The 24,308-nt window shown below is 43.1% G+C and overlaps 2 protein-coding genes across 2 annotated transcripts in view; both read right to left on the minus strand.

The window, feature by feature from the left end:
- LOC146679806 (stonustoxin subunit beta-like) overlaps positions 1-12,937 on the minus strand; it is a 19,101-nt gene extending 6,164 nt beyond the window's left edge. Inside the window, exons 1-4 of the mRNA XM_085450435.1 lie at positions 12,915-12,937; positions 12,203-12,238; positions 11,536-11,709; positions 4,314-4,487 (exon numbers count right to left, since the gene is read on the minus strand). Of these exons, the coding sequence (XP_085306561.1) occupies positions 4,314-4,487; positions 11,536-11,709; positions 12,203-12,238; positions 12,915-12,937 (407 nt within the window). The remainder of the gene's footprint in view (positions 1-4,313; positions 4,488-11,535; positions 11,710-12,202; positions 12,239-12,914) is intronic.
- A 4,082-nt stretch (positions 12,938-17,019) lies between these two features.
- On the minus strand, positions 17,020-23,574 carry LOC146679807 (protein NLRC3-like). Its single transcript, XM_085450181.1, has 8 exons — positions 23,454-23,574; positions 22,366-22,486; positions 22,180-22,281; positions 21,771-21,869; positions 21,602-21,700; positions 19,740-19,818; positions 19,392-19,578; positions 17,020-19,263 (listed from the first exon to the last, which is right to left on the minus strand). Exons 2-8 carry the CDS (start codon positions 22,452-22,454, stop codon positions 17,459-17,461), a joined length of 2,460 nt encoding a protein of 819 aa, XP_085306307.1. The 5' UTR covers positions 22,455-22,486; positions 23,454-23,574; the 3' UTR covers positions 17,020-17,458.
- Between the last annotated feature and the right edge of the window lie 734 nt (positions 23,575-24,308).

The following is a 24,308-nucleotide window of genomic DNA, read 5'->3' on the forward strand; positions in this document are numbered from 1 at the left end:
GTTGAGACGTTCCCCGTCCGTCGGCTAAACGCTTGATTGAAACTTCAATGCGACAGTGACACCAAGTAGAATTATAAATGTCACATAGCCCCAAACATGTCTTTTTCAAAGCCTGCGGTGAAGAGAAAGGTTGGTGATGAGCACCGACAATTTCAGGAAAAGTGGGAAATGCAATATTTCTTTGTTGAGCACAGGGGCACCCCGACCTGTCTTATTTGCACAGAGAAAGTTGCGCTGCACAAGGAATACAATTTGAAACGTCATTACACAACTAGACATGCTGAGCTGGATGCAAAATACCAGGGAGACGAGAGAGCGAACCGGGTTGCCAGTCTTAAAACAGATCTACTGAGGCAGCAAGATTTCTCCAAGAAAGCAACCAAAGAGAATAATGCAGCAGTCGGAGCCACGTGGTTAGTGAACTGATTGCTAAAGCAGGGAAGCCATTCACAGAAGGTGCATTTGTCTAAAAGTGCATATTGCAGGCTGCAAATATAGTCTGTCCGGGAAAGAAAGGTCAGTTTAGCAACATCAGCCTTTCTGCCAACACCGCAGCAGATCGCATTTCTGACCTGTCAAGTGACATTTATGACCAACTGTGTGAGAAAGCCAAATGTTTCAGTGTATACTCAGTCGCTCTTGATGAGACCACAGACATCACCGACACTGCCCAGCTCCCAATGTATGTCCGTGGTGTTGATGACAGTTTTGAAGTGATGGAGGAGCTGCTCACAGTAATTCCAATGCATGGCCAGACCACCGCTCAGCAGATATTTACAAGCTGTGTGATGCCATTGAGAATGTTGGTTTGCCATGGAAGAGGTTTGTTGGAATAACAACAGATGGAGCGCCATCAATGACAGGGAGGAAACATGGACTGGTGGCACAAAACAAACTGGAAGAGGAAGGCGTGGAGGAGGCCATTGCTCTGCACTGCATCATCCATCAGCAGGTCCTTTGCAGCAAATGCCTGAAGTTTGACAATGTGATGTCTATTGTTGTGAAATGCATCAACCAAATCAGATCCAGGGGCTTAAAGCACCGAAGGTTCTGAGCTTTTTTAGAGGAAATGGAGTCAGAATATGGGGATGTGCTCGACTTCACTGAGGTACGTTGGCTCAGCAGGGGAAATGTATTAAAGAGACTTTTTGAGTTGAGAGCAGAAGTGAAGCCTTCATGGAGAAGGATGGAGTTAGTGTTCCTGTGCTAACTGATCCCAAAATGGCTCATGGACTCAGCTTTTCTTGTTGATATGACACATGAGCTTAATGTACTGAACAAGACGTTACAAGGCCAGGGGCAACTTGTCAGTGCTGCCTATGACAACGTGAGAGCATTCTCCACAAAACTGGCGCTCTGGAAAGCTCAGCTCTCTCAGACAAACCTTTGCCATTTCCCAGCATGCAAGGCACTCGTGGATGCAGGCACACCATTCAGTGCTGACGAGTATGTTGATGTCATTTTGAGGCTACAGGAGGAATTTGATCACAGATTTGCTGACTTCAAGACACACAGAGCCACCTTTCAAATGTTTGCGGACCCCTTCTCCTTTGATGTGCAAGATGCCCCTTCTGTGCTTCAAATGGAGCTCATTGAGCTGCAGTGCAACTCTGAACTCAAAGCAAAGTTCAGGGAGGTGAGTGGAAAAGCAGACAAGCTTGGACAATTTTTGAGAGACTTGAGCCCTAGTTTCCCTCGGCTTTCCCGAATGTTCAAGCGGACCATGTGCCTTTTTGGTAGCACATACTTGTGCCAAAAGCTCTTCTCCACTTTGAACTTCAATAAGTCCAAGTACAGGTCCAGACTTACGGATGATCATCTTCAAGACATACTGAGGGTCGCAACTGCTTCCTCCCTCAGGCCAAATCTGGCTCGGCTATGCGAGAGGAAACGCTGCCAGGTCTCTAGCAGCAAGGAGTAGGCAAGAGAAGCCATGTTCAGAAGAACAGTTCATTTTCTCCAGTGTTCCATTCATGTTCAGAAGAAGGTTATAGAACTGTTAATACAGACATTTCAATCTAAACACAGCAGATATAGAAGACTGAAAAATATCTTATTATTGTTTTATTTATGTATTACAGATTGATTTATTTTCTTATTAATTCTTAATTTGTTTATTTATTTTTCATATTTTGTGTTAAAAAATAAAAATAAAGAGATTTGAGAAGATTGGAATTTTTTAACCATGCCTTTCTTGTGGAAAACCTACTGCGGCCCAGCCTCACCCAGACTCTGCCTGCACCGGCCCCCAGCTAAATTGAGTTTGAGACCCCTGTCCTACACCATAAATCTGTAAGAGAGGGTACGACCTCTCTCATGGCCCCAAGTGGTGTGTGCATGCCAGAGCACTCTGGAAGGCACACAGAGTCTTTACACACTACTAAGGATCAAACCTATATCATCATGCAATCGATTATACAACTCTAAGCATATATGAGTAAATATTTCTAAGCATCAATCAACAATATAAACCTTACAGCTGGTTTTAATAACAGAATTCATTTGTTTCTCAAATGAGAAAGAGCTATCGAGAAACACTCCTAAATCTTTAGTTCTTAACTTTTCCAGTGGGCCAAGGTCAACATTATTAGATAATGCTAATTCTTTTCCCTTACATTATAACAATGTGAGGAGTTAATGCTAAGTATACTGCCATTAGCGGCTAATTCTAATTAGGGGTGAATAATTATTAGTAGCTAATGCTAATATCGTTTTCTCTTCCCTTTTAACAATGTGAACAGCTAGTGCTAGGTAGGCTGATGCTAGCAGCTAATGCTAATTTGACGTGAATTAGCATTATATTAGTGAGGAGTTAATGCTAAGTAGGCTGCCATTAGTGGCTAATGCTAATTTTAGATGAAAAAGCATTAGCACCTAATGCTCATATTGTTTTCCTTTGCTTTGTAAGAATGACAGCAGCTAATGATACGAAGTCTACCATTATTAACTATTGTTAATTTGATGTAAATTAGCATTATCTGATAATGGTAACCCTTTTCCCCTGCATTATAACGATGTCAGGAGTTAATGCTAACTAGGCTGCCATTAGGGGCTTACTCTAATTAGGTGAATAATTATTAGCAGCTAATGCTAATATTGTTTTCCCTTCCCTTTTAACAATGTGAGCAGCTAATGCTAATTTGATGTGAATTAGCATTATATTAGTGAGCAGTTAATGCTAAGTAGGCTGCCATTATTAACTAATGCTACTTTGACGTGAATTAGCATTATGTGCTAATACTAATACTGTTTTCCCTTACTTTTTAACAATGTGAGCGGCTAATTCTAAGCACGCTCTTGTAAATAGCTAATTCTAATTTAGTGTGAATTAGCATTATTCAATAATGCTAACACTGTTTTCTCTTACTTATTAAAAATGATAGTAGCTAATATTAATACTCTTTTCCGTTGGGTAACAACGATGTGAGGAGTTAATGCTAAGTAGGCTGCTTTTAGAGGCTTATTCTAATTAGGGCTGAATAATTATTAGTAGCTAATGCTAATACCGTTTTCTCTTTCCTTATAACAATATGAGCAGCTAATGCTAATTTGATGTGAATTAGCATTATATTAGTGAGGAGTTAATGCTAAGTAGGCTGCCATTAGCAGCTAAAGCTAATTTGAGGTGAATAAGCATTAGTAGCTTATGCTAATACCCTTTTCTCTTGTGTTATAATGATGTGAGATGTTAATGCTAAATAGGCTTCCATGAGTGACTCCTTTCCGTTGCATTATAAAGATGTGAAGAGTTTATGCTAAGTAAGCTGCCATTAGCAGCTAATGCTAATACTGTTTTCCCTTTCTTTATACAACTTGAGCAGCTATTGCTAAGTAGGCCACTTTTCTCTGCTAAGGATTTGTGTGACCATGATGGAAACTCTGATAAGCTAATGCTGCTAAGCTAATGCTGTTTATGGGCCCTGTTAGAATCAATATTTCATTCTCATTCTGTTGTTTGAGAACAATAACAGAAAAATGTGCACTTGAGAACAAATTTATTGTGAATTCAGCTGTGAATGTACAGTTTGTCATTATTTTAGCTTCCATTTCCAAATGTTAGCTGACACTTTATTAGGTACACTGGTATCTATATCAGGTACACCTGTGACCTAAATGTTCCTGCAAACAGACTCCTTGGAGACCCCTACATAAATATCCATGAACTATCCAGCTAGACTAGTGTGTCTGTCCCTGAAAATATTCCTGCATGTGTGATTGTTCATGTGTCATCTGCAGGAAACAAACAGGAAGTGAGTGAAAGACACAGGAAATGTTTCCAGCTCTTCCTCCTCTATCAGATTTTCTCTCCATACCTGAGAGTGTCCAGTCTCCAGCCTGGATCCTTCAGTCCAGCCGAAAGCAGCTTAATTCCTGAATCACCTGGATGATTGTAGCTCAGGTCCAGCTGTCTCAGATGGGAGGGGTTGGAGCTCAGAGCTGAGGCCAGAGAAGTACAGCCTTCCTCTGTGATCAGACAGCCTGACAGACTGCAGACACACAAAACAACAATCAATCTGTCAACAGTTGTTTTCTCTTTGTCACAATAACATCTATCCATCCATTGTAACTTTATTTATAAGTGACAATACCCAACAGACAACAACAGTCATCTGAAGCTGTTTAACAGTGTAAGGTAACCGCCTCCACTGTGAGCAGCACTTGGTGATGGTGGGAAGAAGAACTCCCTTTGACACAAAGATCCTCCCAGTGAAAACAGGCTCCAGGAGGAGCATCTACCATGACTGGTTGCAGGGTGAGGGGAAAGAGAAGAGATGAGCTCAGAGAGACATGAACAAAACAGAGAGACAAAAGTTAAGGACATGCAGTAGTGACATATAAAAGCATCAGGAGTGAAAAGAGGGGAGAAGAAAGCAGAGCATCATGGGAAGTCCACCAACAGCCTGAGCCTATAGCAGCACAACTCAGGGATGGCCTCCCTCTTCCCGCTCCTCCACAACCACCCACACATGCAGGGCCTTGGAGTGGGGGTATGTCACCAGGGTGCAGAGGAGGCTACCCCCCCCCCCCCCGTCCCCTTCTGGCTGCCTCTGCCTCAATTTTATCCCACAACTTAGACATTCACATTATTCACACTCTCATTACACATACATATAGGATCTTGGGGGTGGGCACAATCACGGAGTCCAAATCACCATCAGGGTGTATACCTCACCCCTGACGTCGTTGCCCACCTCTCAATTTTAAATACACTTAGTCATTGAGGGTTAGCAGGAGGGACTATGCGCTTACCTGCTGCTCCTTGGCAGGTAGCTCCATGCCCTCCTGGGTTTTAATTGCACCTTAGAACACATATGCATCAACACTACAATGAGCGGGTGGAGGGAGGTTTGGAGTCTTCTCCCACCCCCATTCTCTGCGGCCTGCTGGAGCGGGAGGGCTAGTAGGAGGAGTTGGCCGTCCGACTGCGGTCTGGGGTGTGGGGCCTCCCTGCTGCTGCGGAGTCGGGGTGGTCTGCCTCTCCCCACCGCAGGGAAAAGGGTAACACCACCTGGGTCTGGGTGCAATTCCCCCCTCCAGGGGCAAGGGTACCTAGACCCGGTTTGTAGAGTACGCTTGGGGAGTGTGATTGTGTGTACAGCGTCTCTTTATGTCTGTCTCCACGTTGGTTGAGTGTGGAGTGAGTGCATATGAGAGCATGAGGGTGGGAATGGATGTTTGTATCTGTGTGTGCCTGTATGTCTGTGTCTATATGTCAGGTTGGGTATCAGACGCCACCTCTCTGGGGACACCTCAGGCCCTCCAAGGTTTGGAGGCCTATCTCCACCCACCACCACTTCCCCTGCCGGTGGCGGACTCCCTCAGGTGTCGGTGTGTTGGTGGTTCTTTGTGTCTGGGGGTGGGCGTCCGGGTACACACCGGCTCACTCCTTGGCGGCCGCTTGTCGGGGCCTGGGGCCTGGGGCTCGCTCGGGCCCCTTTGGAGGTGGGGTGCCCCCGGCCTCTCGGCCTAGGGCTCGGTCACTCAGGCGCAGCTGGGGGCCGGCGGAGCTCACGGGCGCGTCACTGCAACTCCCCCTGACTTCTGCTCCGCGGCTGCTGGGCGAGCCCTCATCTGGGACTCTCCTCAGCTCTTACTGGGACAGTGGCGCGGCTGCCCCTCTGTTGGTCTTCCATGGTCTCTTGTGTTCTGGGGGCCTCTGGATGTCTGGAGTTTTGATCTCCTCCATACCCGCTTCACACCCTGGAGGACGGGGCTGTGGCCCCCCCACACTCCCTAGCAGATCATTACATGGAGAAACCTTTGGAATGCAAGCATGCTGATCCACACAGGTATGCACACAGGTGTATTCACAGACGCGGACTAAAGCTTTCTTGGCTGCTGCCTCAAAGCACACTGTGCGCTGTCTATCTTGCGTGCTGCACAATATCGTTTATTACTTAGTAAATACTTATATCTATGACTAGCTAGTTTATTGTGATGGTGCTTTTTTTTCTATTATTATGTTGCTCTTTGTTGTTTGCTGTCTCCTCTGTTTGTTTGTTTTTCTCCATACAGGTGACCCAGGAGTTTTTTTTTTGTTGTTTGTTTGTTTTTTCTCTCTTCCCCCCCTTCTCACCGTCTCTTCTCCCCTTTGGTTTTCTTTCTTTCTCTCCCCCTCTCTCTCTCATTCATTCCCCCTGTCCTATTTATTAAAAAAAAAAAAAAAAAAAAAAAAAAAAAAAATGACAAAGGATGAACTGAAGCTCTGCCATCACGTAATGTCGCATACTGCTGTTTCTGATGTCATTTAGAAAAAAAAAAGAAAAAAAAAAAGGGATGGTTCAGGGTCACCTGATCCAGCTCGAACTATAAGCTTTATCAAAAAGGAAAGTTTGAAGCTGATCTTCAAAGTAGAGAGGGTGTCTGTCTCCTGAACTCAAACTGGGAGCTGCTTCCACACCCAGTCCAACATAGCCAGGCTTTCTTTGCTGCTCTGACAAAACCTCAAATCCCAGTCAGAGATGATGAGCATCATCACAGTGATGATCATTTCTCTGTAACCCAGGCTTTCTGCTTCAGGATCTGTGCACGCTGACAGAACAAGGAGACCTTTAAACATCATTTCACTAAATGGATGGACTGAGCTCAGCCTACAGATGAACTGGTGCCAGAGATCATAAAGAACATCAAACAGTCAAATTCAACACTTTTAATGGAAATATGAGATTAATGCTGCAGACAATCATGAAGCTGCTGAATTCATGAACATCAAGAATGCAGCAAGTGGTAAAATAAAGATTTGACCTCAGTGTGCTCAGTGTTCCTGTCTATTCCTAACATATTCCTAACATGATAGCTGCACTTTAGAGCTCTAAAACTGGAACTGACACATGTTTAAACTCTACATGTTACTCAGTACATTCAGTTCTGACACTCGCCCACAGTCCAACAAAGGAAACATGGAGATCACATCAGTTTGTCACCTAAGTCTAATTTTTAGGGCAACTTAACCTGCATCGCGCACAACACCAAGGTTGCCATGGCAATCACAGCTGACAGAACAAGGAGGCTTGAAATGGGCGTCATTATGCGTCTCAGCCAATGGGAGCATTGAGGGTGGGCCTAATACTACTGCAGCGCTCACATGACCCAGGACAGAAAGAAAGGGGCGGGGACAGAAACATGGAGACAGGTACAGATCTTTGACATGTTCATTTTAAACTGTTCCAGGAGGCAGTGTTGATACAACTAAAGTTATCTGTTGTTGAAGAAGTCGGTCTGAGGAACGTTCTTAGGATCAACAAATGACGACATGTATGAGCCTCAAGACGCAGCATCACAAGAAGAACACATGAGCTGTAGAAAAAGGAGAGACTACGAAAGCCACGGTGTTACAACATGAACCAGCTGTTGGTCTCTCTGGAGACTACTGGGCGTGGCTGGGTAACCATGGTTACCTGGGAGTTACAGAAACGTGCAGAACATGTGATTCATGTTGCACAGCAGTGGGACATTTGAAATAAAGTCAGCACACTCAGTACAGATAGTGCATCAAATATGATGCTGCTGCCAGACGTCTGCCTTTGAACACGTCCCTGCATCGCGCACAACACCAAGGTTGCCATGGCAATCACAGCTAACAGGGACAAAGCGCACAGCTGGAAGCCTGCAGGTATATTTAACATGATGTATTTCTCAGTGTCCTGTCTGTGTGTGAGAGACAAACAGCCTCTGTATGTGTGTGTAAATACAGCATGAATATGTAGAGGACATGTTTGTGGATATAAGTAAATGAAAGCTCTGCGTCATTTGAATCTTCTTGTTTCTGTTGCAGGTCTGTGACTGAACTTCTGGGAGGAGAAACGTTGGTTTCATGCTCTGTGATTCTGTGTTTTGTCATCTCTCTCACGTGATGCAGAGCTCAGATGATGACCCCGCCTACGTGGTCAAATTCAAGTCTACATTCAGAACAGACCTGGAGACACGCAAGCAAAATGCCAACATTGTATATGTGAAAACTGCTGCTGGAGCCAGATTCAAGGAGCTCAAGTGTTTACCCAGATCTTACTGAACTCACTGCAGGAACAGAGGGTTGTTGGAGGGAAACCTGTGGAAGCAACAACATCCGAGCCACCAGAGAAGAAGTTGGCCCTGTTGGTGCTTCATCAGAGTGTGAACAGGAGGAAGACTCAGCTGAGAACAGTGTGGTGGATACAGAGCAGAGCCCACCATCAGTACAGAGGCCTGTCCATTAGAGTGCTGCTCCAACATGCAGCACATGTACTTGGCCACAGCTGCAACATCTGTACCTGTGAAAGCTTCTTCTCTGTTGCTGCTCATATTGTGCAGAAGAAGAGAGTTTCTTTATCATCAGAAAATGTCAATGAGCTTGTGAGTCTCAGCAGCTGGCTCGGTGCAGAGGAGGAAGAACATGTCAAGTCAGAGGAAGATAAATGCAGTTCATGTTGTCAACTCAACCTGGACTGTTGAAAGAGTTTTTCTTTGTCTGGTTTCTGACTGAGATTCTCCAAAGGAAATCCAGCACAAACACACACTTCACACACTCAAAGTCCTGCACAGTAAATGAGCTGATGAGCGTTTGTGCTGCTGCCTGATAACAGAACAATAGTTCTGCTGCTTCCTGTTCTGGAAACACACATTTATAAATGTTCACTTGCTGTTGATCAAAGGTATGTTGGTGGCTCTGGACGCTGAGGGAACTTTGTAAAAAACTAGATCAAATGTTAACGTCCTGGCAGAGGCAAAGAACTTTGATTTGATATTTGATTAGATTCATGTTTCAGCTCAGACTGACAGAAATATTTGAACTGCTGCTGTGTTAAAGGGAACACTGCTGTTAGAAAGCACCTGATCTGTTTCTGCACACTGAATGTTGCACTTCTCATACTGCAGTACTATTAAAATAAGTACACAATGCACTACTTTTGATCTCATGATTGAATGTTGCTGTAACAAAGCCATTAATGTGATTCAAAGTGTTCATGGTTTCCCAGCACAACAAATGATTGCACAAGTGTGACTGATCCACTTTCTAATGTGTGTGTAGCCCACACTGTGTGTCACTGTGTCACAGGTGAGTCTGTGTGTCCAGGTTCTATGAGGACAACAGGATATAGTGACTGAGTCCAGCAGCTTAAAGTCTGACTCCATCCTCCATTTAAATAACTCACAGCAACAACTGAATAGCTTTGCCTTTGTGTAGCTGACACTTCATTTTAATGTCCTTCTATTCTGGTTCATCTGGTCTCAGTTTCTATAAGCACACAGGTTTCATCAGGACTCTATGACCTCAGTGATCTTTGCTGGGCCTTAATGCTCTGAACAAAGCTGCACAGCACAAGACTAAATAGAAATGAATCAGTCTTTCATTCTCACTGCTGTTTGACTTCAGCTCTCAATGTCCCACCATAACCCATGGAAAGAATTACTGTCCATCCAGGCTGCTGAACATGAAGCTGATTAAGGTGGAGTATTGTGAGGGCTGATGGAGATGATGATGAGGAATCCAGGAGCAGTGGGTGGATGGCAGCATCAGCATGAAGGATCAGTGTGAGAACACATCATCATCCACAAAGGAAACCAGTCTGAGTGTCTGACGCTCTTGTTAGAAAGACGCAGTCCCAGCAGTTAGCTTGTCTGCTAGTTAGCTGAGAGCTAGCTCACTTGTACATTGAATACCAAACTGTGTAAACCAGGGGTGTCAAACATATGGCCCGTGGGCCAAATCCAGCCCTTGAGATAATTTCATATGTCAAATATTGATGAATTTTCAGGCTTGCTGATAATCAATGTGAGCACGGCTGAGGTTTTATTCTGATGAGCAAACCATGTGGCCAAACACTTTCAGAGACAGACTGGGATCATACCATTATGTGAAAGAGGACGGAAATGTCCCATAGACAGCAAGGGTAGTGGTAGAGACCAGTACACAGAGAAATGGGAGCTGTATTGAAATGCAAGCGTGTCAGGAAAGAGTGAAAAGGCAAAATGAGCAGCATCTGGCTGCATTTCAGTGATATTGGAGACCACAAAGCTGAGTGCAACATTTATACAGGAGATATACAGGAGACGCTGAGAGTAGAACTGATAAAATTAGGAGCTGGCTAAAGTGAGACCCATTTTTATTTCCACCCATTTTCCACTGTGGAGGACAAAAGGTTTCAAACTGGTCCAGGTCTTAAACCTCACGTGTTCTTCCTAATAGCAGTAAATGGATAAAAATAAGGCTTTTATGAAAACACTGAATACAAATTGCTGCCTTTAAAAAGACTAAATGTACAGTTCAGTATTGAATACTACATAAAATAAACTATATATAAAGTGTGTCTGAATGGCAGAGATGCAGAAATATGTGCATGTAGCACAGAGCCACAGCTCAGTGTCTGAATGAGTCTCACAGACCTGAATGTGCTGTTGAAGCCATTTATAATTATAACGTAATTCTTTACTCGTTTGATCTGCTCCTTACCACAAGCCACCAGACGTAGAAGGTTTTGGACTTTTAACTATATTTTCTGAAGTTTTACAACTTTTCTTACTGTTAAAAACCTCGTTATGGCCATTCATGCTGTACAAAGTAATTAGACATGTGTGGTATCTACAGAAACGTCAGAATCTCAGCTAAAAGGTCACAAAACCATCTCAACAACCACCAAACAGCTGAAACAGCAGGTGAACATATCACACAAAAAAGATGTAAACACAAATCCCCCTGATCATCTGTTTTTTAAACATGAAGCGTCGTTTTGGACGTTCATTTACTGCTGGTTCAGTGAATTTTGGTTGGACAATGATGAAACCTGCAGCCTCAGAATCTGTGAGAAGTCTGCTTTCAGCACGCAACAGCATTGTTGTGTTGTGTGGATCCACCTCTGCAAACTCATCACTGTTTCACCATCATGTTTCTACTTAGACAATAACAAAGGAAGCAGTTCCCAGGAACTACTTCCTGTCTTGTTAACATAAGAGTACGTTGCCCTTCAAAACACCTCCACTTCTCCTCTTATTAGAGGACTGCCTTATTATTAATCTGCTAATTCTGTCAGTTGATGAAAGAAAAATGCTTGATCTCACCTGAGAGTTTCCAGTGTACAGCGTGGACTCTTCAGTCCTTCAGACAGAAGCTTCACGCCTGAATCCTTCAGGTTGATGTTACTCAGGTCCAGCTGTCTCAGATTAGAGGTCTGAGAGCTGAGACCTGAGGCCAGAGCTTCACAGCTTCTCTCTGACAGGTCACAGTGACTCAGTCTGAAAAACAACAGATAAACAATTACAAAAATAAAACACGTATGTTGAAGTGTAATGAGATACTATTATATTTAGCAATATTTCATCTTGTTTTGTCAGGAAACTGAGCACTGATGCAGAGCAACATGTGGAGAGAATCAGAGGAGAAGAAGTGAAGAGAGAACAGCAGTAAAACAACACTGAATTGTTCAGTGTGCTTTTGATATCAACAGAATGTGTCAAATTTCTTTATTTTGTATTTGTTTTAGTAGAATTGATGATTATCACTTAGATAACAACCACAGGCCAGGTCTAAATTGCACTTTGGTGACAGTTACACCCAGAAATATTTCAGAAACGTGGACAATTTGTGCTCCATTGTATTCAGTATTGAACAAACTGAGTACCGATGACCACTTAATATTTTTGATATTTTATTTGAGTTGTTCCACCTGATCTGTGTTAACTAGAATAAACATTTAAAAGCTAAAGCTATGATCACATATGTACTTACAGAGCTTTGTTGGAGGCTTTGACCACTGGCAGCAGCCTCAGAAGAGCCTTTTTAAAGGCTCATGTTCTCACTTAGATCATTTATTTCTACTTACATTTCATTCTGGGAAAAATGGGGATTACTTTGAAAATGGGAACTATTTTCCCCCAAAAATCAGCCCTGGATTAGTAAATCACTCCAACATGTTCTCAGGCAGAAGAAGCTGTCTTGTTATGAGGGAGAGAAGAAAAGCAGCTAAAATCAGGTGTAAAAGTAAAGCAGAGGATGAGCTGAATAAAGGACACTCAAGGCTGGCTTGGAAAGGAATGAAGTCCATGGTGGGGATGCAGAACAAGGAGCAAAGATGAATGTGATGCTGAATCAGCAGAAGACTTGGACTCATTTCATTCCAACTTTTTTTTTTTTATTGACATTTTAGAATCACTATACAATACCATCAACTTCAGCTATCTTTCAGTACATATATTTTTTTCTATATTTAAACAACTAAAATATCCATACAATAAGAATGAAAGAAGAAGAAGAAAAGAAAAAGAAGCAAAACAGGAAACAACAAACAACATAAATAAAAAATGCATAAGGAAAAAGAAAAAGGAAAGAAAAATAAATAAATATAGGGAGTGTGTTTTTGTTTCCATTAATGTAACTAATTTTTCCTCTAGTCTTCTAGTAGTTAACAAAGTCAAAATCTAATGCAAAAGCAAAAACTGGCCTGCGTTTTCTAATGTAGTCCATCCATTTGCGCGACTGTGGCTCAGGGGGTTGGGAATCGCATCTGTAACCGGAAGGTCGCTGGTTCGATCCCTGGGCTCTCTGTCCTGGTCGTTGTGTCCCTGGGCAAGACACTTTACCCTACTTGCCTACTGGTGTTGGCGCGATATGGCAGCCTCGCTTCTGTCAGTCTGCCCCAGGGCAGCTGTGGCTACAACTGTAGCTGCCTCCACCAGTGTGTGAATGTGAGAGTGAATGAATAGTGGAATTGTAAAGCGCTTTGAGGGTCTCGAAAAGCGCTATATAAATGCAACCCATTATTATTATTTCTTCCATCGTGATACAAACAGGTCCCTCTTGTAGTTCACATCTGCTGTCATTTTCTCCATTCTGTAAATGTCCAGTGTGGTGTTCATCCACATGTTCATAGCTGGGCTCTCTGAAGAAAGCCATTTGTTTGTGATGGCTTTTTTGCCTGCTGCCAGTAAAATATTAAACAAGTATTTATCGTTCTTTGTCCATCCTTCTGGCATAAGTCCAAAACGTAGAGTTTTACTTTCCAAAGGTAAATATCTTCCAAATGTCTCTTGTATTGCTGCATGTATTCCCTTCCAATAAGTTTTAATAACATGACAGTCCCAGAAAATATGATAGTGATTTGCATTCGTATTTCCACAATTTCTCCAGCAAGCGGGAGGGTTACCTTCATAGTGAGATTTTTGGTGAGGTGTAATAAAATATCTTATCAGGCATCCATCCATCCATTCGCTTCCGCTTATCCTTTTCAGGGTCGCGGGGGGCGCTGGAGCCTATCCCAGCTGTCATAGGGCGAGAGGCGGGGTACACCCCGGACAGTTCGCCAGTCTGTCGCAGGGCTAACACACAAGGACAGACAACCATTCGCGCTCACATTCATTCACACATTCACACCTAGTGGCAATTTGGATTATCCAATTAACCTATCCCCACAAGCTGCATGTCTTTGGACGGTGGGAGGAAGCCGGAGTACCCGGAGAGAACCCACGCAGACACGGGGAGAACATGCAAACTCCACACAGAAAGACCCCGGCCTGATGGTGGAATTGAACTCAGGACCTTCTTGCTGTGCGGCAACAGTGCTAACCACTGTGCCACCGTGCTGCATCAGGCATTTCCACCCAAATTCCCGCCAGCTCTGTGAGCTGCTACATTTCCATTGATATGCCCATATTGTTGTCCATTCTTCCTCCTTTATCTCTATTCCTCCCTCCATTTCCCATTTTGTTTTGATATACAAGGTTGAGTGTAATTTCACATTTGTTAATCCTTTATAGAGGTCACCTATAATACCTCTATTTTTATTTGAACTGCCCTTTTAAATACGTCTATCAGCTGTTTACTCAGTTCAGCCTTAGCTTTTATCGTTTTATTGACAAAATGCCTCATCTGTAGACATCTATAAAAATCCTGTGTTTCTAATGAATATTTATCTTTCATTTTATCAAAACTAATTAGTCTGCCTTCCTCCATTACCATACATAAAGCTGTTAATCCTTTATATGTCCAATCTTTGAATCTGGTGTCCAATTTATTTGGAGCAAAATGTGTGTCATGTGCACACCACTTAAGAACTGCTATATCCTCCTCTAGTTTATATTCTTTTATTACTGTTTCCCAAATTTTAAAAGTCAACTTGATCCATGGATTTTCAATAGTTTTTATTAAATTTTGCAAGCTGCTGTATGCTATAATAGCTTATATGGGGATGGAGGTCAGACTCTCCTCAATAACTTTCCATTGAGCGTCATATGAAGGATTACATCAGCATATCATAGGCCTTAATTGTGCTGCCCAATAATATTCCCTAAGAGAAGGTAAGCCCCACGCCCTTTTCCTTTGTTAAGTTGTAGGGTTTTAAATCTAATTCGGGGCCTTTTTCCTTGCCATATGTATCTTGACAAAATTTTATCCCATTCATTAAACTGTTTCTGGTTAATTTCTATTGGTAATGTTTGAAATAAATATAATAATTTAGGAAGAATATTAATTTTAATTGAGTCTATTCTCGAATATAAACTTAAATATGGAATTAGATTCCATCTCGCTATATGTTCCTTAATTTTTTTCTGTATTGGTAAATAATTTCGTTCTAATAGTTCTGTAAGATCCTTAGGTATTATGACTCCTAGATATTTAAAGTACTCTGTTTGCCATGCTAATTGATACTTATTTTTAATTTCTTCTGATGGAATATAGTTGTACTTAAGCAACTGTGTTTCACTCATATTAACCCTATATCCAGATAGTCGACCAAAGTATTCAAATGATTGCATTAATTTAGGTAAAGAGTTTGATGGTTGACCCAAAAATATTAAAATATCATCTGCATAGCAGGCTAATTTATGCTCCTTTTCATGGATATTAATACCTTCTACTTCTTTATTTTGTCTTATATATTGAGCCAATGGTTCCAGATATAACGCAAATAATAATGGTGAGCACGCACAGCCCTGCCTTGTTCCTCTTTGCAGCTTAATACTATTTGATAGGTAGCCATTAATTTTAATCCTTGCCGTAGGGTTATCATAAAGTGCCTGTATTGTCTTAATTATATTTTCGTGAAAGCCAAATGTATGCAAGACTTGGTAAAGAAAGTTCCAATTAACTGAATCGAATGATTTTTCTGCATCGATACTGATTACCATTGCTTCTATTTTATTCTTTTGAATATGATTAATAATTTGTAATGTCCGTCGTACATTATCTTGTATTTGGCGCTCTCAAATAAAACCTGCTTGATCATTATGAATTAGAGTAGGTAAGAACTTTTCTAATCGTCGAGCCATGATAGATGTAAACAGCTTGTAATCTGTATTAAGAACAGATATTGGTCTATATGACGCACATTCTAATTTATCCTTGTTTTCTTTTGGGATGGCAGAGATAATTGCGTCTTTCCAGCTAGCAGCACGGACATTCACAGCAGCAAAGGGTTCTTGCTGGTCTGAGCTGGCCTGGCCCTAGCTTATTGAAGATTAAAGAAAGTGGAATCAGCTGTTCAAACCCCCACAAGGCTGCCCGCTGTGACTGAAACAATGGACGGGTCGTGACTTCTCAAAATGGGCTCATTGAACGCAGCACGGATAAGATCTTGAAGAAGCTCATGGCGGTCGTGAGTTCTCAGACTTTGCTCTTTGAGCGCAAAACTGATAACCTCTCGGAGAAGCTCGTGGATCTCCAACGGGAGATTGAGAGACGAGTGACGGACTGTTAGATCAGCTGTGAAATTGACATGCAGTTGTTCGCACCAAGAAGTGAGCAGAATAACACACAGGAAATGGTGTTGGGCAGACTCAAACCAGGCCCTGGAGTCATGACTCTAACCTTCAGTACATGGGTCACCTGCTCAGCCAGGTAAGCTACAGCAGTCAGCAGTGTGTGAGTTAATTTGAAGACAATGATGACTATAAGTCAGGTAAAAAAAAATACTATCATCAACCAACAAGGGGAAAACAGTGAGCTTGAATGACCAAGCTTTGACCAAGGGTGGCTCACTCCTCGGTCTTCTTGCACAAGGAGTGAACCACCCTGCATGGCTATCAATGTGGTGCAACCAAGGCCATCATACATTACAGGCCATCCAAGCTGATTTTAACTTTTCCTCCCAGATACCACCTTAGAAATCATCTAGATTAGGATATGTTGGCTGTTCTAGATCCAATCACAACAAACAGAGAGCTGTTGTGTGTCCAAGGTGAACAGGAAGAATATATACATGCATAAAGTCAATAAAGTCAGAAGGTTTGCTTTAGACTGTGCTGCAGTTTATCATCAAAGACAAACAGGCACCATGCTGCCAACAAATGGCATCAAGTCTGACTTGAGGTTTTTTGTTCTTTTTTTTAAATCAAGATTAAATTTTATAGCAACCACAGCAGAGATGACCAGGGAAGGTGTGCTTGAGGGGATATAGCTACAACAGCTGGTTTCAGACTGAAGATGAACTGAGGTGCTGCACCCAAGTCTGCAGGTTCAGGGAGGGACAAACATCTGCTGCAACCAGATTGGAGTGAGAGGAGAGAGCAGGCCAACAACAACAAAGAAACAACAAGCACACTGTGGAAGACCGAAGCAGAGTTTAGTTTAAAGTGGAACTAAGGATGTTTCTCTGGCTGCCAGGATTCACTGAGTAATTCAAATGCTTTCTTTAATGCAGGACCCACCATGCATGTAAAAGCAAGTGTTTCACCAACATTTGTGACTAAAAATAGACCTGCAGTAGAAATGAATCTAGGAGCATGCATGTGAATATGAAGTATCACAACATCAGGCACATGCAGCCTAAGTGTTTAAACAAAGACTGATAACATAACAGCAGCAGTGATGATCAGAGTTTATGGTGAATCCAGCGTCTCGAGTACACCGAGTTCTGGAGGCATCAAAGAGGTCACAGTTGTATTGGAGAAATCCCAAAACTTTACAAATTCATACAAAGACAGAAAGCCTGGTGAAATAAATTACTGACACAGTTGGATGTTAAAAGTAAAGACATGAGTACAAATGTACTCACAGAGCTTTGTTGGAGGCTTTGACCACTGGCAGCAGCCTCAGAAGAGCCTCCTCTGAAGCAGAGTATTTCTTCAGGTCAAACACATCCAGATCTTCTTCTGATGACAGTAACATGAAGACCAGAGCTGACCACTGAGCAGGAGACAGTTCATCTGTGGAGAGACTTCCTGATCTCAGGGACTGTTGGATCTCCTCCACTAGAGAACGATCATTCAGTTCATTCAGACAGTGGAACAGATTGATGCTTTTCTCTGCAGACAGATTCTCACTGAGCTTCTCCTTGATGTACTGGACTGTTTCCTGATTGGTCTGTGAGCTACTTCCTGTTTGTGTCATCAGACCTCGTAGGAGAGTCTGATTGGTCTGCAGTGAAAGACCCAGGAGGAAGCGGAGGAACAAGTCCAGGTGTCCATTTGGACTCTGCAAGGCCTTGTTCACAGCACTCTGGTGGAGAGATTGAAGTTTTGGTTTGTTAAATAATTTAGACTTCTTGGAGGTTGTTTGTTGTTGTTCCAGGAGATTGAGTCCAGAGTTGATGAAGGTCAGATGGACATGAAGAGCAGCCAGAAACTCCTGAACACTCAGATGGATGAAGCAGAACACCTTGTCCTGGTACAGTCCTCTCTCCTCTTTAAAGATCTGTGTGAACACTCCTGAGTACACTGAGGCTGCTCTGATATCGATGCCACACTCTGTCAGGTCTGATTCATAGAAGATCAGCTTTCCTTTCTGCAGCTGATCAAAAGCCAGTTTTCCCAGAGACTCCATCATCTTCCTGCTCTCTGGACTCCAGTGTGGATCTGTCTCAGTTCCTCCATCATACTTGACCTTCTTCACTTTGGCCTGAACCACCAGGAAGTGGATGTACATCTCAGTCAGGGTGTTGGGCAGCTGTCCTCCCTCTCTGGTTTCCAGCACATCCTCCAGAACTGTAGCAGTGATCCAGCAGAAGACTGGGATGTGGCACATGATGTGGAGGCTTCGTGATGTCTTGATGTGGGAGATGATCCTGCTGGCCTGCTCCTCATCTCTGAATCTCTTCCTGAAGTACTCCTCCTTCTGTGGGTCAGTGAACCCTCTGACCTCTGTCACCATGCCAACACAGACAGGAGGGATCTGATTGGCTGCTGCAGGTCGTGTGGTTATCCAGAGGCGAGCAGAGGGAAGCAGTTCCCCCCTGATGAGGTTTATCAGCAGCACATCCACTGAGGTGGACTTTCTAGGGTCAGTTAGGATTGTAGTTTTGTGGAAGTCCAGAGGAAGTCGACACTCATCCAGACCATCAAAGATGAACACAACCTGGAAGTCTTCAAAGCTGCAGATTCCTGCTTCTTTGGTTTCAGTAAAGAAGTGATGAACAAGTCCCACCAAGCTGAACTTTTCCTCTTTCAGCACATTCAGCTCTCTGAAAGTGAATGGAAATATGAACTGGATGTCCTGGTTGGCTTTGTCTTCAGCCCAGTCAAGGGTGTATTTCTGTGTTAAGACTGTTTTCCCAATGCCAGCCACTCCCTTTGTCAGCACTGTTCTGATTGGTTCGACTCTTCCAGGTGAGGCTTTAAAGATGTCTTCTTGTCTGATGGTTGTTTCTGGTCTGTCTGGTTTCCTGGATGCTGTTTCAATCTGTCTGACCTCATGTTCATCATTGACCTCTGCAGTCCCTCCCTCTGTGATGTAGAGCTCTGTGTAGATCTGATTCAGGAGGGTTGGGTTTCCTGCTTTAGCGATGCCCTCAAACACACACTGGAACTTCTTCTTCAGGGTGGATTTAAGGTTACGATGACAAACAGAAGCTTGAAGTTCTGAATGAGAAGAAAAATAAACACTCAATTCCAAAAAGAACTAATCTTTAAAACATGTTGCTCCATCTTCCATCTCTGGAAAATGTTCATTTATCCAGCAGCTTAAATCTTTAGATAAATCCTCTTACTGCTCTGCAGACGGTCAGCCAGCTCCTCCTGCTTCATTCTCATCAGGAAGTCCACTGTGATCTTCACAAACGCCTCTCTGCTGCTGCTCCTCTGACTCTCTAAGCATTCTGGGTAACCTGGACTCAGAACCTTCTGGATCTTCTTCAGCTCGTTCTTCACAAAAGTGATGATGTTGTCCTCCAGCAGCTGGAACAGAATATTTATGAATGAGCCAATCAGACTGAAATCATGGAGCCAAACATCAAATCCATGTTGGACACACTGACGATCCACTGGTCTACAAAGAGCAGCATGGAGATGACTGTGAACAGAACAGATGTAACAGTAGTTGTTGTACATGTACAGACCATAAATATGGAGTCCAGCTGTGTTTGATGCTGCTGGGCAGACTGACCACTGGGAACCTCTGAGCTCTGCTGCTCCACTCTGTGGAGGAACCATGAAGGATTAGATCAACACAGGATAAAGATCCAGGAGTTTCTGCTCAAATAACTTCATCTGAATCAAGTCTGTCAAGTTTTAAACTCTCAGATTGTGAACATATCAGTAATTTTCAGTCTGTTTTCATGGACGTCCTTTCAGTGGTGATGTCAGGGATGATTTTGAAGAAGCTCATCAAACTGAACCATCAGCAGATCACTGCTCCAAAACCAGAACATGATCCGAGTCTCCCTCCACCACCAGAACACCAGCTTTACTAACGTGGTAGATCAGTGTAGTACAGATCAATAACTGATGAGTCATTTGATCAAAATCACTGAGTGCTTCACGTCTGACCCTCTGATGCTTCTGTAGACATTTTGCATATTTAATGAATGTCTGACAGTTTTACATTCATTCTATGAACACAGTGGAAATGTTGTGTTATAGTCTCCATGTTGTTTCCAGCATCATAAATTCTTAAGTTCAGAAAATTAGATTCTTTCTTCACAGCTGAAAAACAACAACATTTATTCTCTATTGAAATCTGCATCGTCCACTCCAAAGGTCACAATCTGAAGGTAACATCTGGTTTTGTTCCCTGTGGTTAACTCTGAGCATCAGTATGGTGGGATTTATCCACTACATCCACACCACTGTGGTTCAGTGTTGTCCTGATGGAGTAACAGCAGCCAGTATGATCCAGGCTTTAGCTGCTGGGTCTCTGTGTGACCTCTCAGACTGTTTAACAGATCAGACACAAAGAGAATCAGAGCAGCTCTGTTCTTTAAAGACAAACATGAACCCACTCAGGTCACACTTTCCCCACAGATATGAGCATCACTGTCCTCAAACAGCAAATGACCAAGTCGAACATTTGGATCTTTTCTCTTTCATTGTTTTCTTTTTAATGAATCTTTGTAACAATCTGAGGATGTTTCAGGTCATATTTATCCAGGAAACACAAACATGTAAAGGAGTCATCACAGCTCTCTGACCTCGTTGCTCCAGGTTCACCACTGAAGTCTGGAGGTCGACCTTTGGACCGGTCACTCCTCACAGACGGACAGCTGGACCCTGCAGACTGTGACCTCTGACCTCTGCAGACACAAACATGATTGAAGCAGCTGTGATCACACAGACTGCAGATAATGCAGCTGTTTCCTGTCAGTAACATCCTCTTAGATTAGAGTTCAGCTTTTTATAGGAAAACAAATGTCCCTGAATGCAACAGTGAGACACAGTCTGCCTGTGTGGCTGTGATAGCTGCCGTTAGGAGCGCTCATGTGTTTGCAGTTAGACGAGGAGATGTTACCATCATGGACATGTTAACAAATCCTGCAGCATCACGTGGCACAAACACTTTGTGTTCCTGTCTCACACGACAAGCCTTTGTCTAATGCTCTCTGAACACTTTTCTGAAGAGGAGCTGCACAAACCTTTGTTTGCTTTCTAGAGCAGCGTCTCATCCTCACAGAGCACAGCTGGCACGCTTGTTACCGTTAGCTTAGCCACCAGGCTAAAGTCAAACTACCCACTGCTAGCAGCTGTTTCTATCATAGTTTAGGATTGAGATGTGTGAGGTCGAAATTTACACCTGTGATTAAAATAAATAGTTAAAAACAGCCAATTGTGTGTCTATAATAATATTGTGTCTTAAACCAGATAAAATGACAGTTACAGCTGAGCCTGTGTGTCCTTGGAGACACTACTGCTACAGAGATGCATTTTAGAAACCAGGAAACATCAAATCATTTAAATCAGAGAGTTCATCTTACTAGCAGCTCACCTCTCTGCAGCAGAGACTTTAAAATCAATGTAGCCATCTTTAGACCGGTCACTCTGTAAGGACACAGAGCTGGGTCCAGGTTTGAGTCTCTGATGGATCCTGAAAAAAGTTGTAAATCTTCAGTTAAATTCTCATCACATATCAGCTGATATTATTGGTGTTAGCTTACCTTTTCTGAGCTGACTGTCTTTGCTCAAATCTCTTAAGGGCATCTTTGACTCGGTTACTTTCATTGGACACAGAGCTGGGTGGAGGTCCAGGCTGGTTCCTGTGAAAAACCATCATGGACATTTAAACAATTCGTGCAGCATCACGTGGCACAAACACTTTGTGTTCCTGTCATCTGCAAGCAACAGGAAGTTCATTAATAAAAGCGGGATGGAGACGTGACTGTGAGGGTCCAAATGTGTCTTAAACCAGATGAAATGACAGTTACAGCTGAGCCTGTGTGTCCTTTGTGTCCATCTCTGTAGGAGAGCAGTGTCCTTTGAGACACTGCTTTCCTACAGAGATGCATTTTAGAAACCAGGAAACATCAAATCATTTAAATCAGAGAGTTCATGTTACTAACAGCTCACCTCTCTGCAGCAGACACAGGCTGGGATTTAAATTCAATGTAGCGCTCTTCAGACCGGTCACTCTGTAAGGACACAGAGCTGGGTGGAGGTCCAGGCGGGTTCCTGTGAATAATGATGGAGCAGTGATGTGAGTGCTGAGCTGTGACATGGAGAAGAGTCATGGACAGTTAGAGATGGTCATCTCACCTCTGAGCTTTGGTCTGGCTCTCATGTTCCCCACACAGAGTGCTTTTAGAGGGAGGGGCTCCCTCCTCTCTGTCCTCACACTGATCCATGCTGCTCAATTCAGCTCACACACACTTTCTACCTGCAGAGGAAACACAAATCATTCATGTGCACATCAACTGAAATCCTCCTTTCATCATGTGTGCTGTCCAAATATCAGCTGCTTCTTTCCTGCTTCATCTCAGTGTCAGCTGGATGCAGTCAGACAGCAGTGTGAGGCAGAGGAAGCTGCCATCAGCTGCTCTGCTATCAGTCCACTAGATGGAGCCTGAAGCACACACGATGCATTCACTGACACACACTGATTCACTGTGACTGGAAGCTTCAGTCAGTCCAACACGTGTGAACAACATTTTAAACATTTCAGCTGATCCAGGATTCAAAGAGGATCAGCAGAGTTAAAGCTTCACACTAATTCTTCCTGCTGTTTGCAGAGAACTGCACACACACTGATTCACTGCTAATGAGAAGCTTCTTCCATCCAGTAATTCATCATCCATCAGCTCTGCTGTTGCTCTCAGTCCTGGACTCTGATCACACACTAAAAGCAGCTTTTTAACTCGTGTCTGTAAGAACTCTTAGTGTTAGCTTAGTGTTAGCTTAGCGTTAGCTTAGTGTTAGCATGCTGTGTGGCTAGCTTAGCGTCAGAGCTCTGCAGGTGTCTCGTGTGTAAATATTAATCACAGTGACAGTAAAGGAGGTAAAGGGCTGTGACGTCATCACGTACGCTGCGTCCTCTGTGGGCTCTGAGTGAACTCAAAGTACAAACTACAAGTACACAAACACGAACGTAGCTCAGAGTGGCGGACACACTCGGCCTCGTTGGTCCAGCTGTGAGTCCGTTACCGTGAACTATGGAGCGGCAGATTTGTGCTGAACTAAGCTGCACACAGCTGATGTTAGCCAGGAAACATTACACACTGACTTTAATGGAGAGACCGGAAATACAAACACACACAGTTTGTTGTGTGAAGAAATCAAACACGAGCTGAACAAACAGTAAAGTTCCTAAAGACAAACTGTTAAAGGAGGAAACAAAGCAAACTTACAGTTTCTTCACACACCAACAACAAGCTCCACTCCACACCTGGGGCCCGTTCTTCGTACCTCGCTAAGTAGGTTAGCCGGATTAGATTGTTGACGATTTCGCGTGATCCTGGATCAGTCGGTTCCCCGAAGCTCATCCGGGACTTGCTGTCATAGCAACAGAGCCGTAAGCGTAAACCTGCTCGGGAGCAGGTTTACTTTATGTAAACAGGATTAGATCGCGGCCACGCAGGTATGTCCGCTTCATTTATACGAAAGCAACAGCGATAAATAAATAACATCAATGTAACTGAAGATAATGCAGCACTTGATCCTTTTATTGATGTCACACAGATACATACAGGTCATTTCCTAAAAAAGGGAAATGTACTATTAACATCCTATTACATGTATGTGATTATTACAGATGTAATTCATATTTCAGAGTAGTAATTGTAAATTACTTCGTGTAATCAAGATGAGAGACCACGGCTATAAAAGCCAAGGTGGATTTGGGAAGCCTGTCGCAGCCATGTCCTGTCCGTTTACGCGAGCAACCCATTGCGGAAGGTGCAAGATTGATAAGGAGAGTCCTCAGAATTCAGCATATATTGCGGGACAGACAGGATCCTTTAGCTCAGCGCGACAGTGTGCTCATTGAGAGATATCAATTTTCCCGTGAGGGTATTATTTACTTAACCAACTTGTTGACGAGGGGGTGCAGGACCACCACCTGTCTTTTTTTGCTCTGCCCTTTTCTTGGTTGCTGTTATAAACAAACAAACAGATTATTTCAGGGTCTCTTTCCAAGAGACGAAAAGCAATATAAGTGATAGATATTACCATTCTATAGAATATTCTTATATTTCACTTTTACT

Source organism: Copadichromis virginalis, unplaced genomic scaffold (assembly GCF_057382275.1).
Source record: "Copadichromis virginalis isolate Kocher_CV1m ecotype Utaka unplaced genomic scaffold, C_Virginalis_male_GT1.1 unmapped_scaffold_1, whole genome shotgun sequence".
NCBI classification, from domain to species: Eukaryota; Metazoa; Chordata; class Actinopteri; order Cichliformes; family Cichlidae; genus Copadichromis; species Copadichromis virginalis.

Coding starts and splice junctions, on each gene's coding strand:
- LOC146679807 (XM_085450181.1), bottom strand. CDS start 22,454: ATGGATCAGTGTGAGGACAGAGAGGAGGGAGCCCCTCCCTCTAAAAGC. Junction 22,282..22,365: donor AGCCAGACCAAAGCTCAGAG/GTGAGATGACCA, acceptor CATTATTCACAG/GAACCCGCCTGGACCTCCAC. Junction 19,579..19,739: donor AGCTGGACTCCATATTTATG/GTCTGTACATGT, acceptor ATTCTGTTCCAG/CTGCTGGAGGACAACATCAT.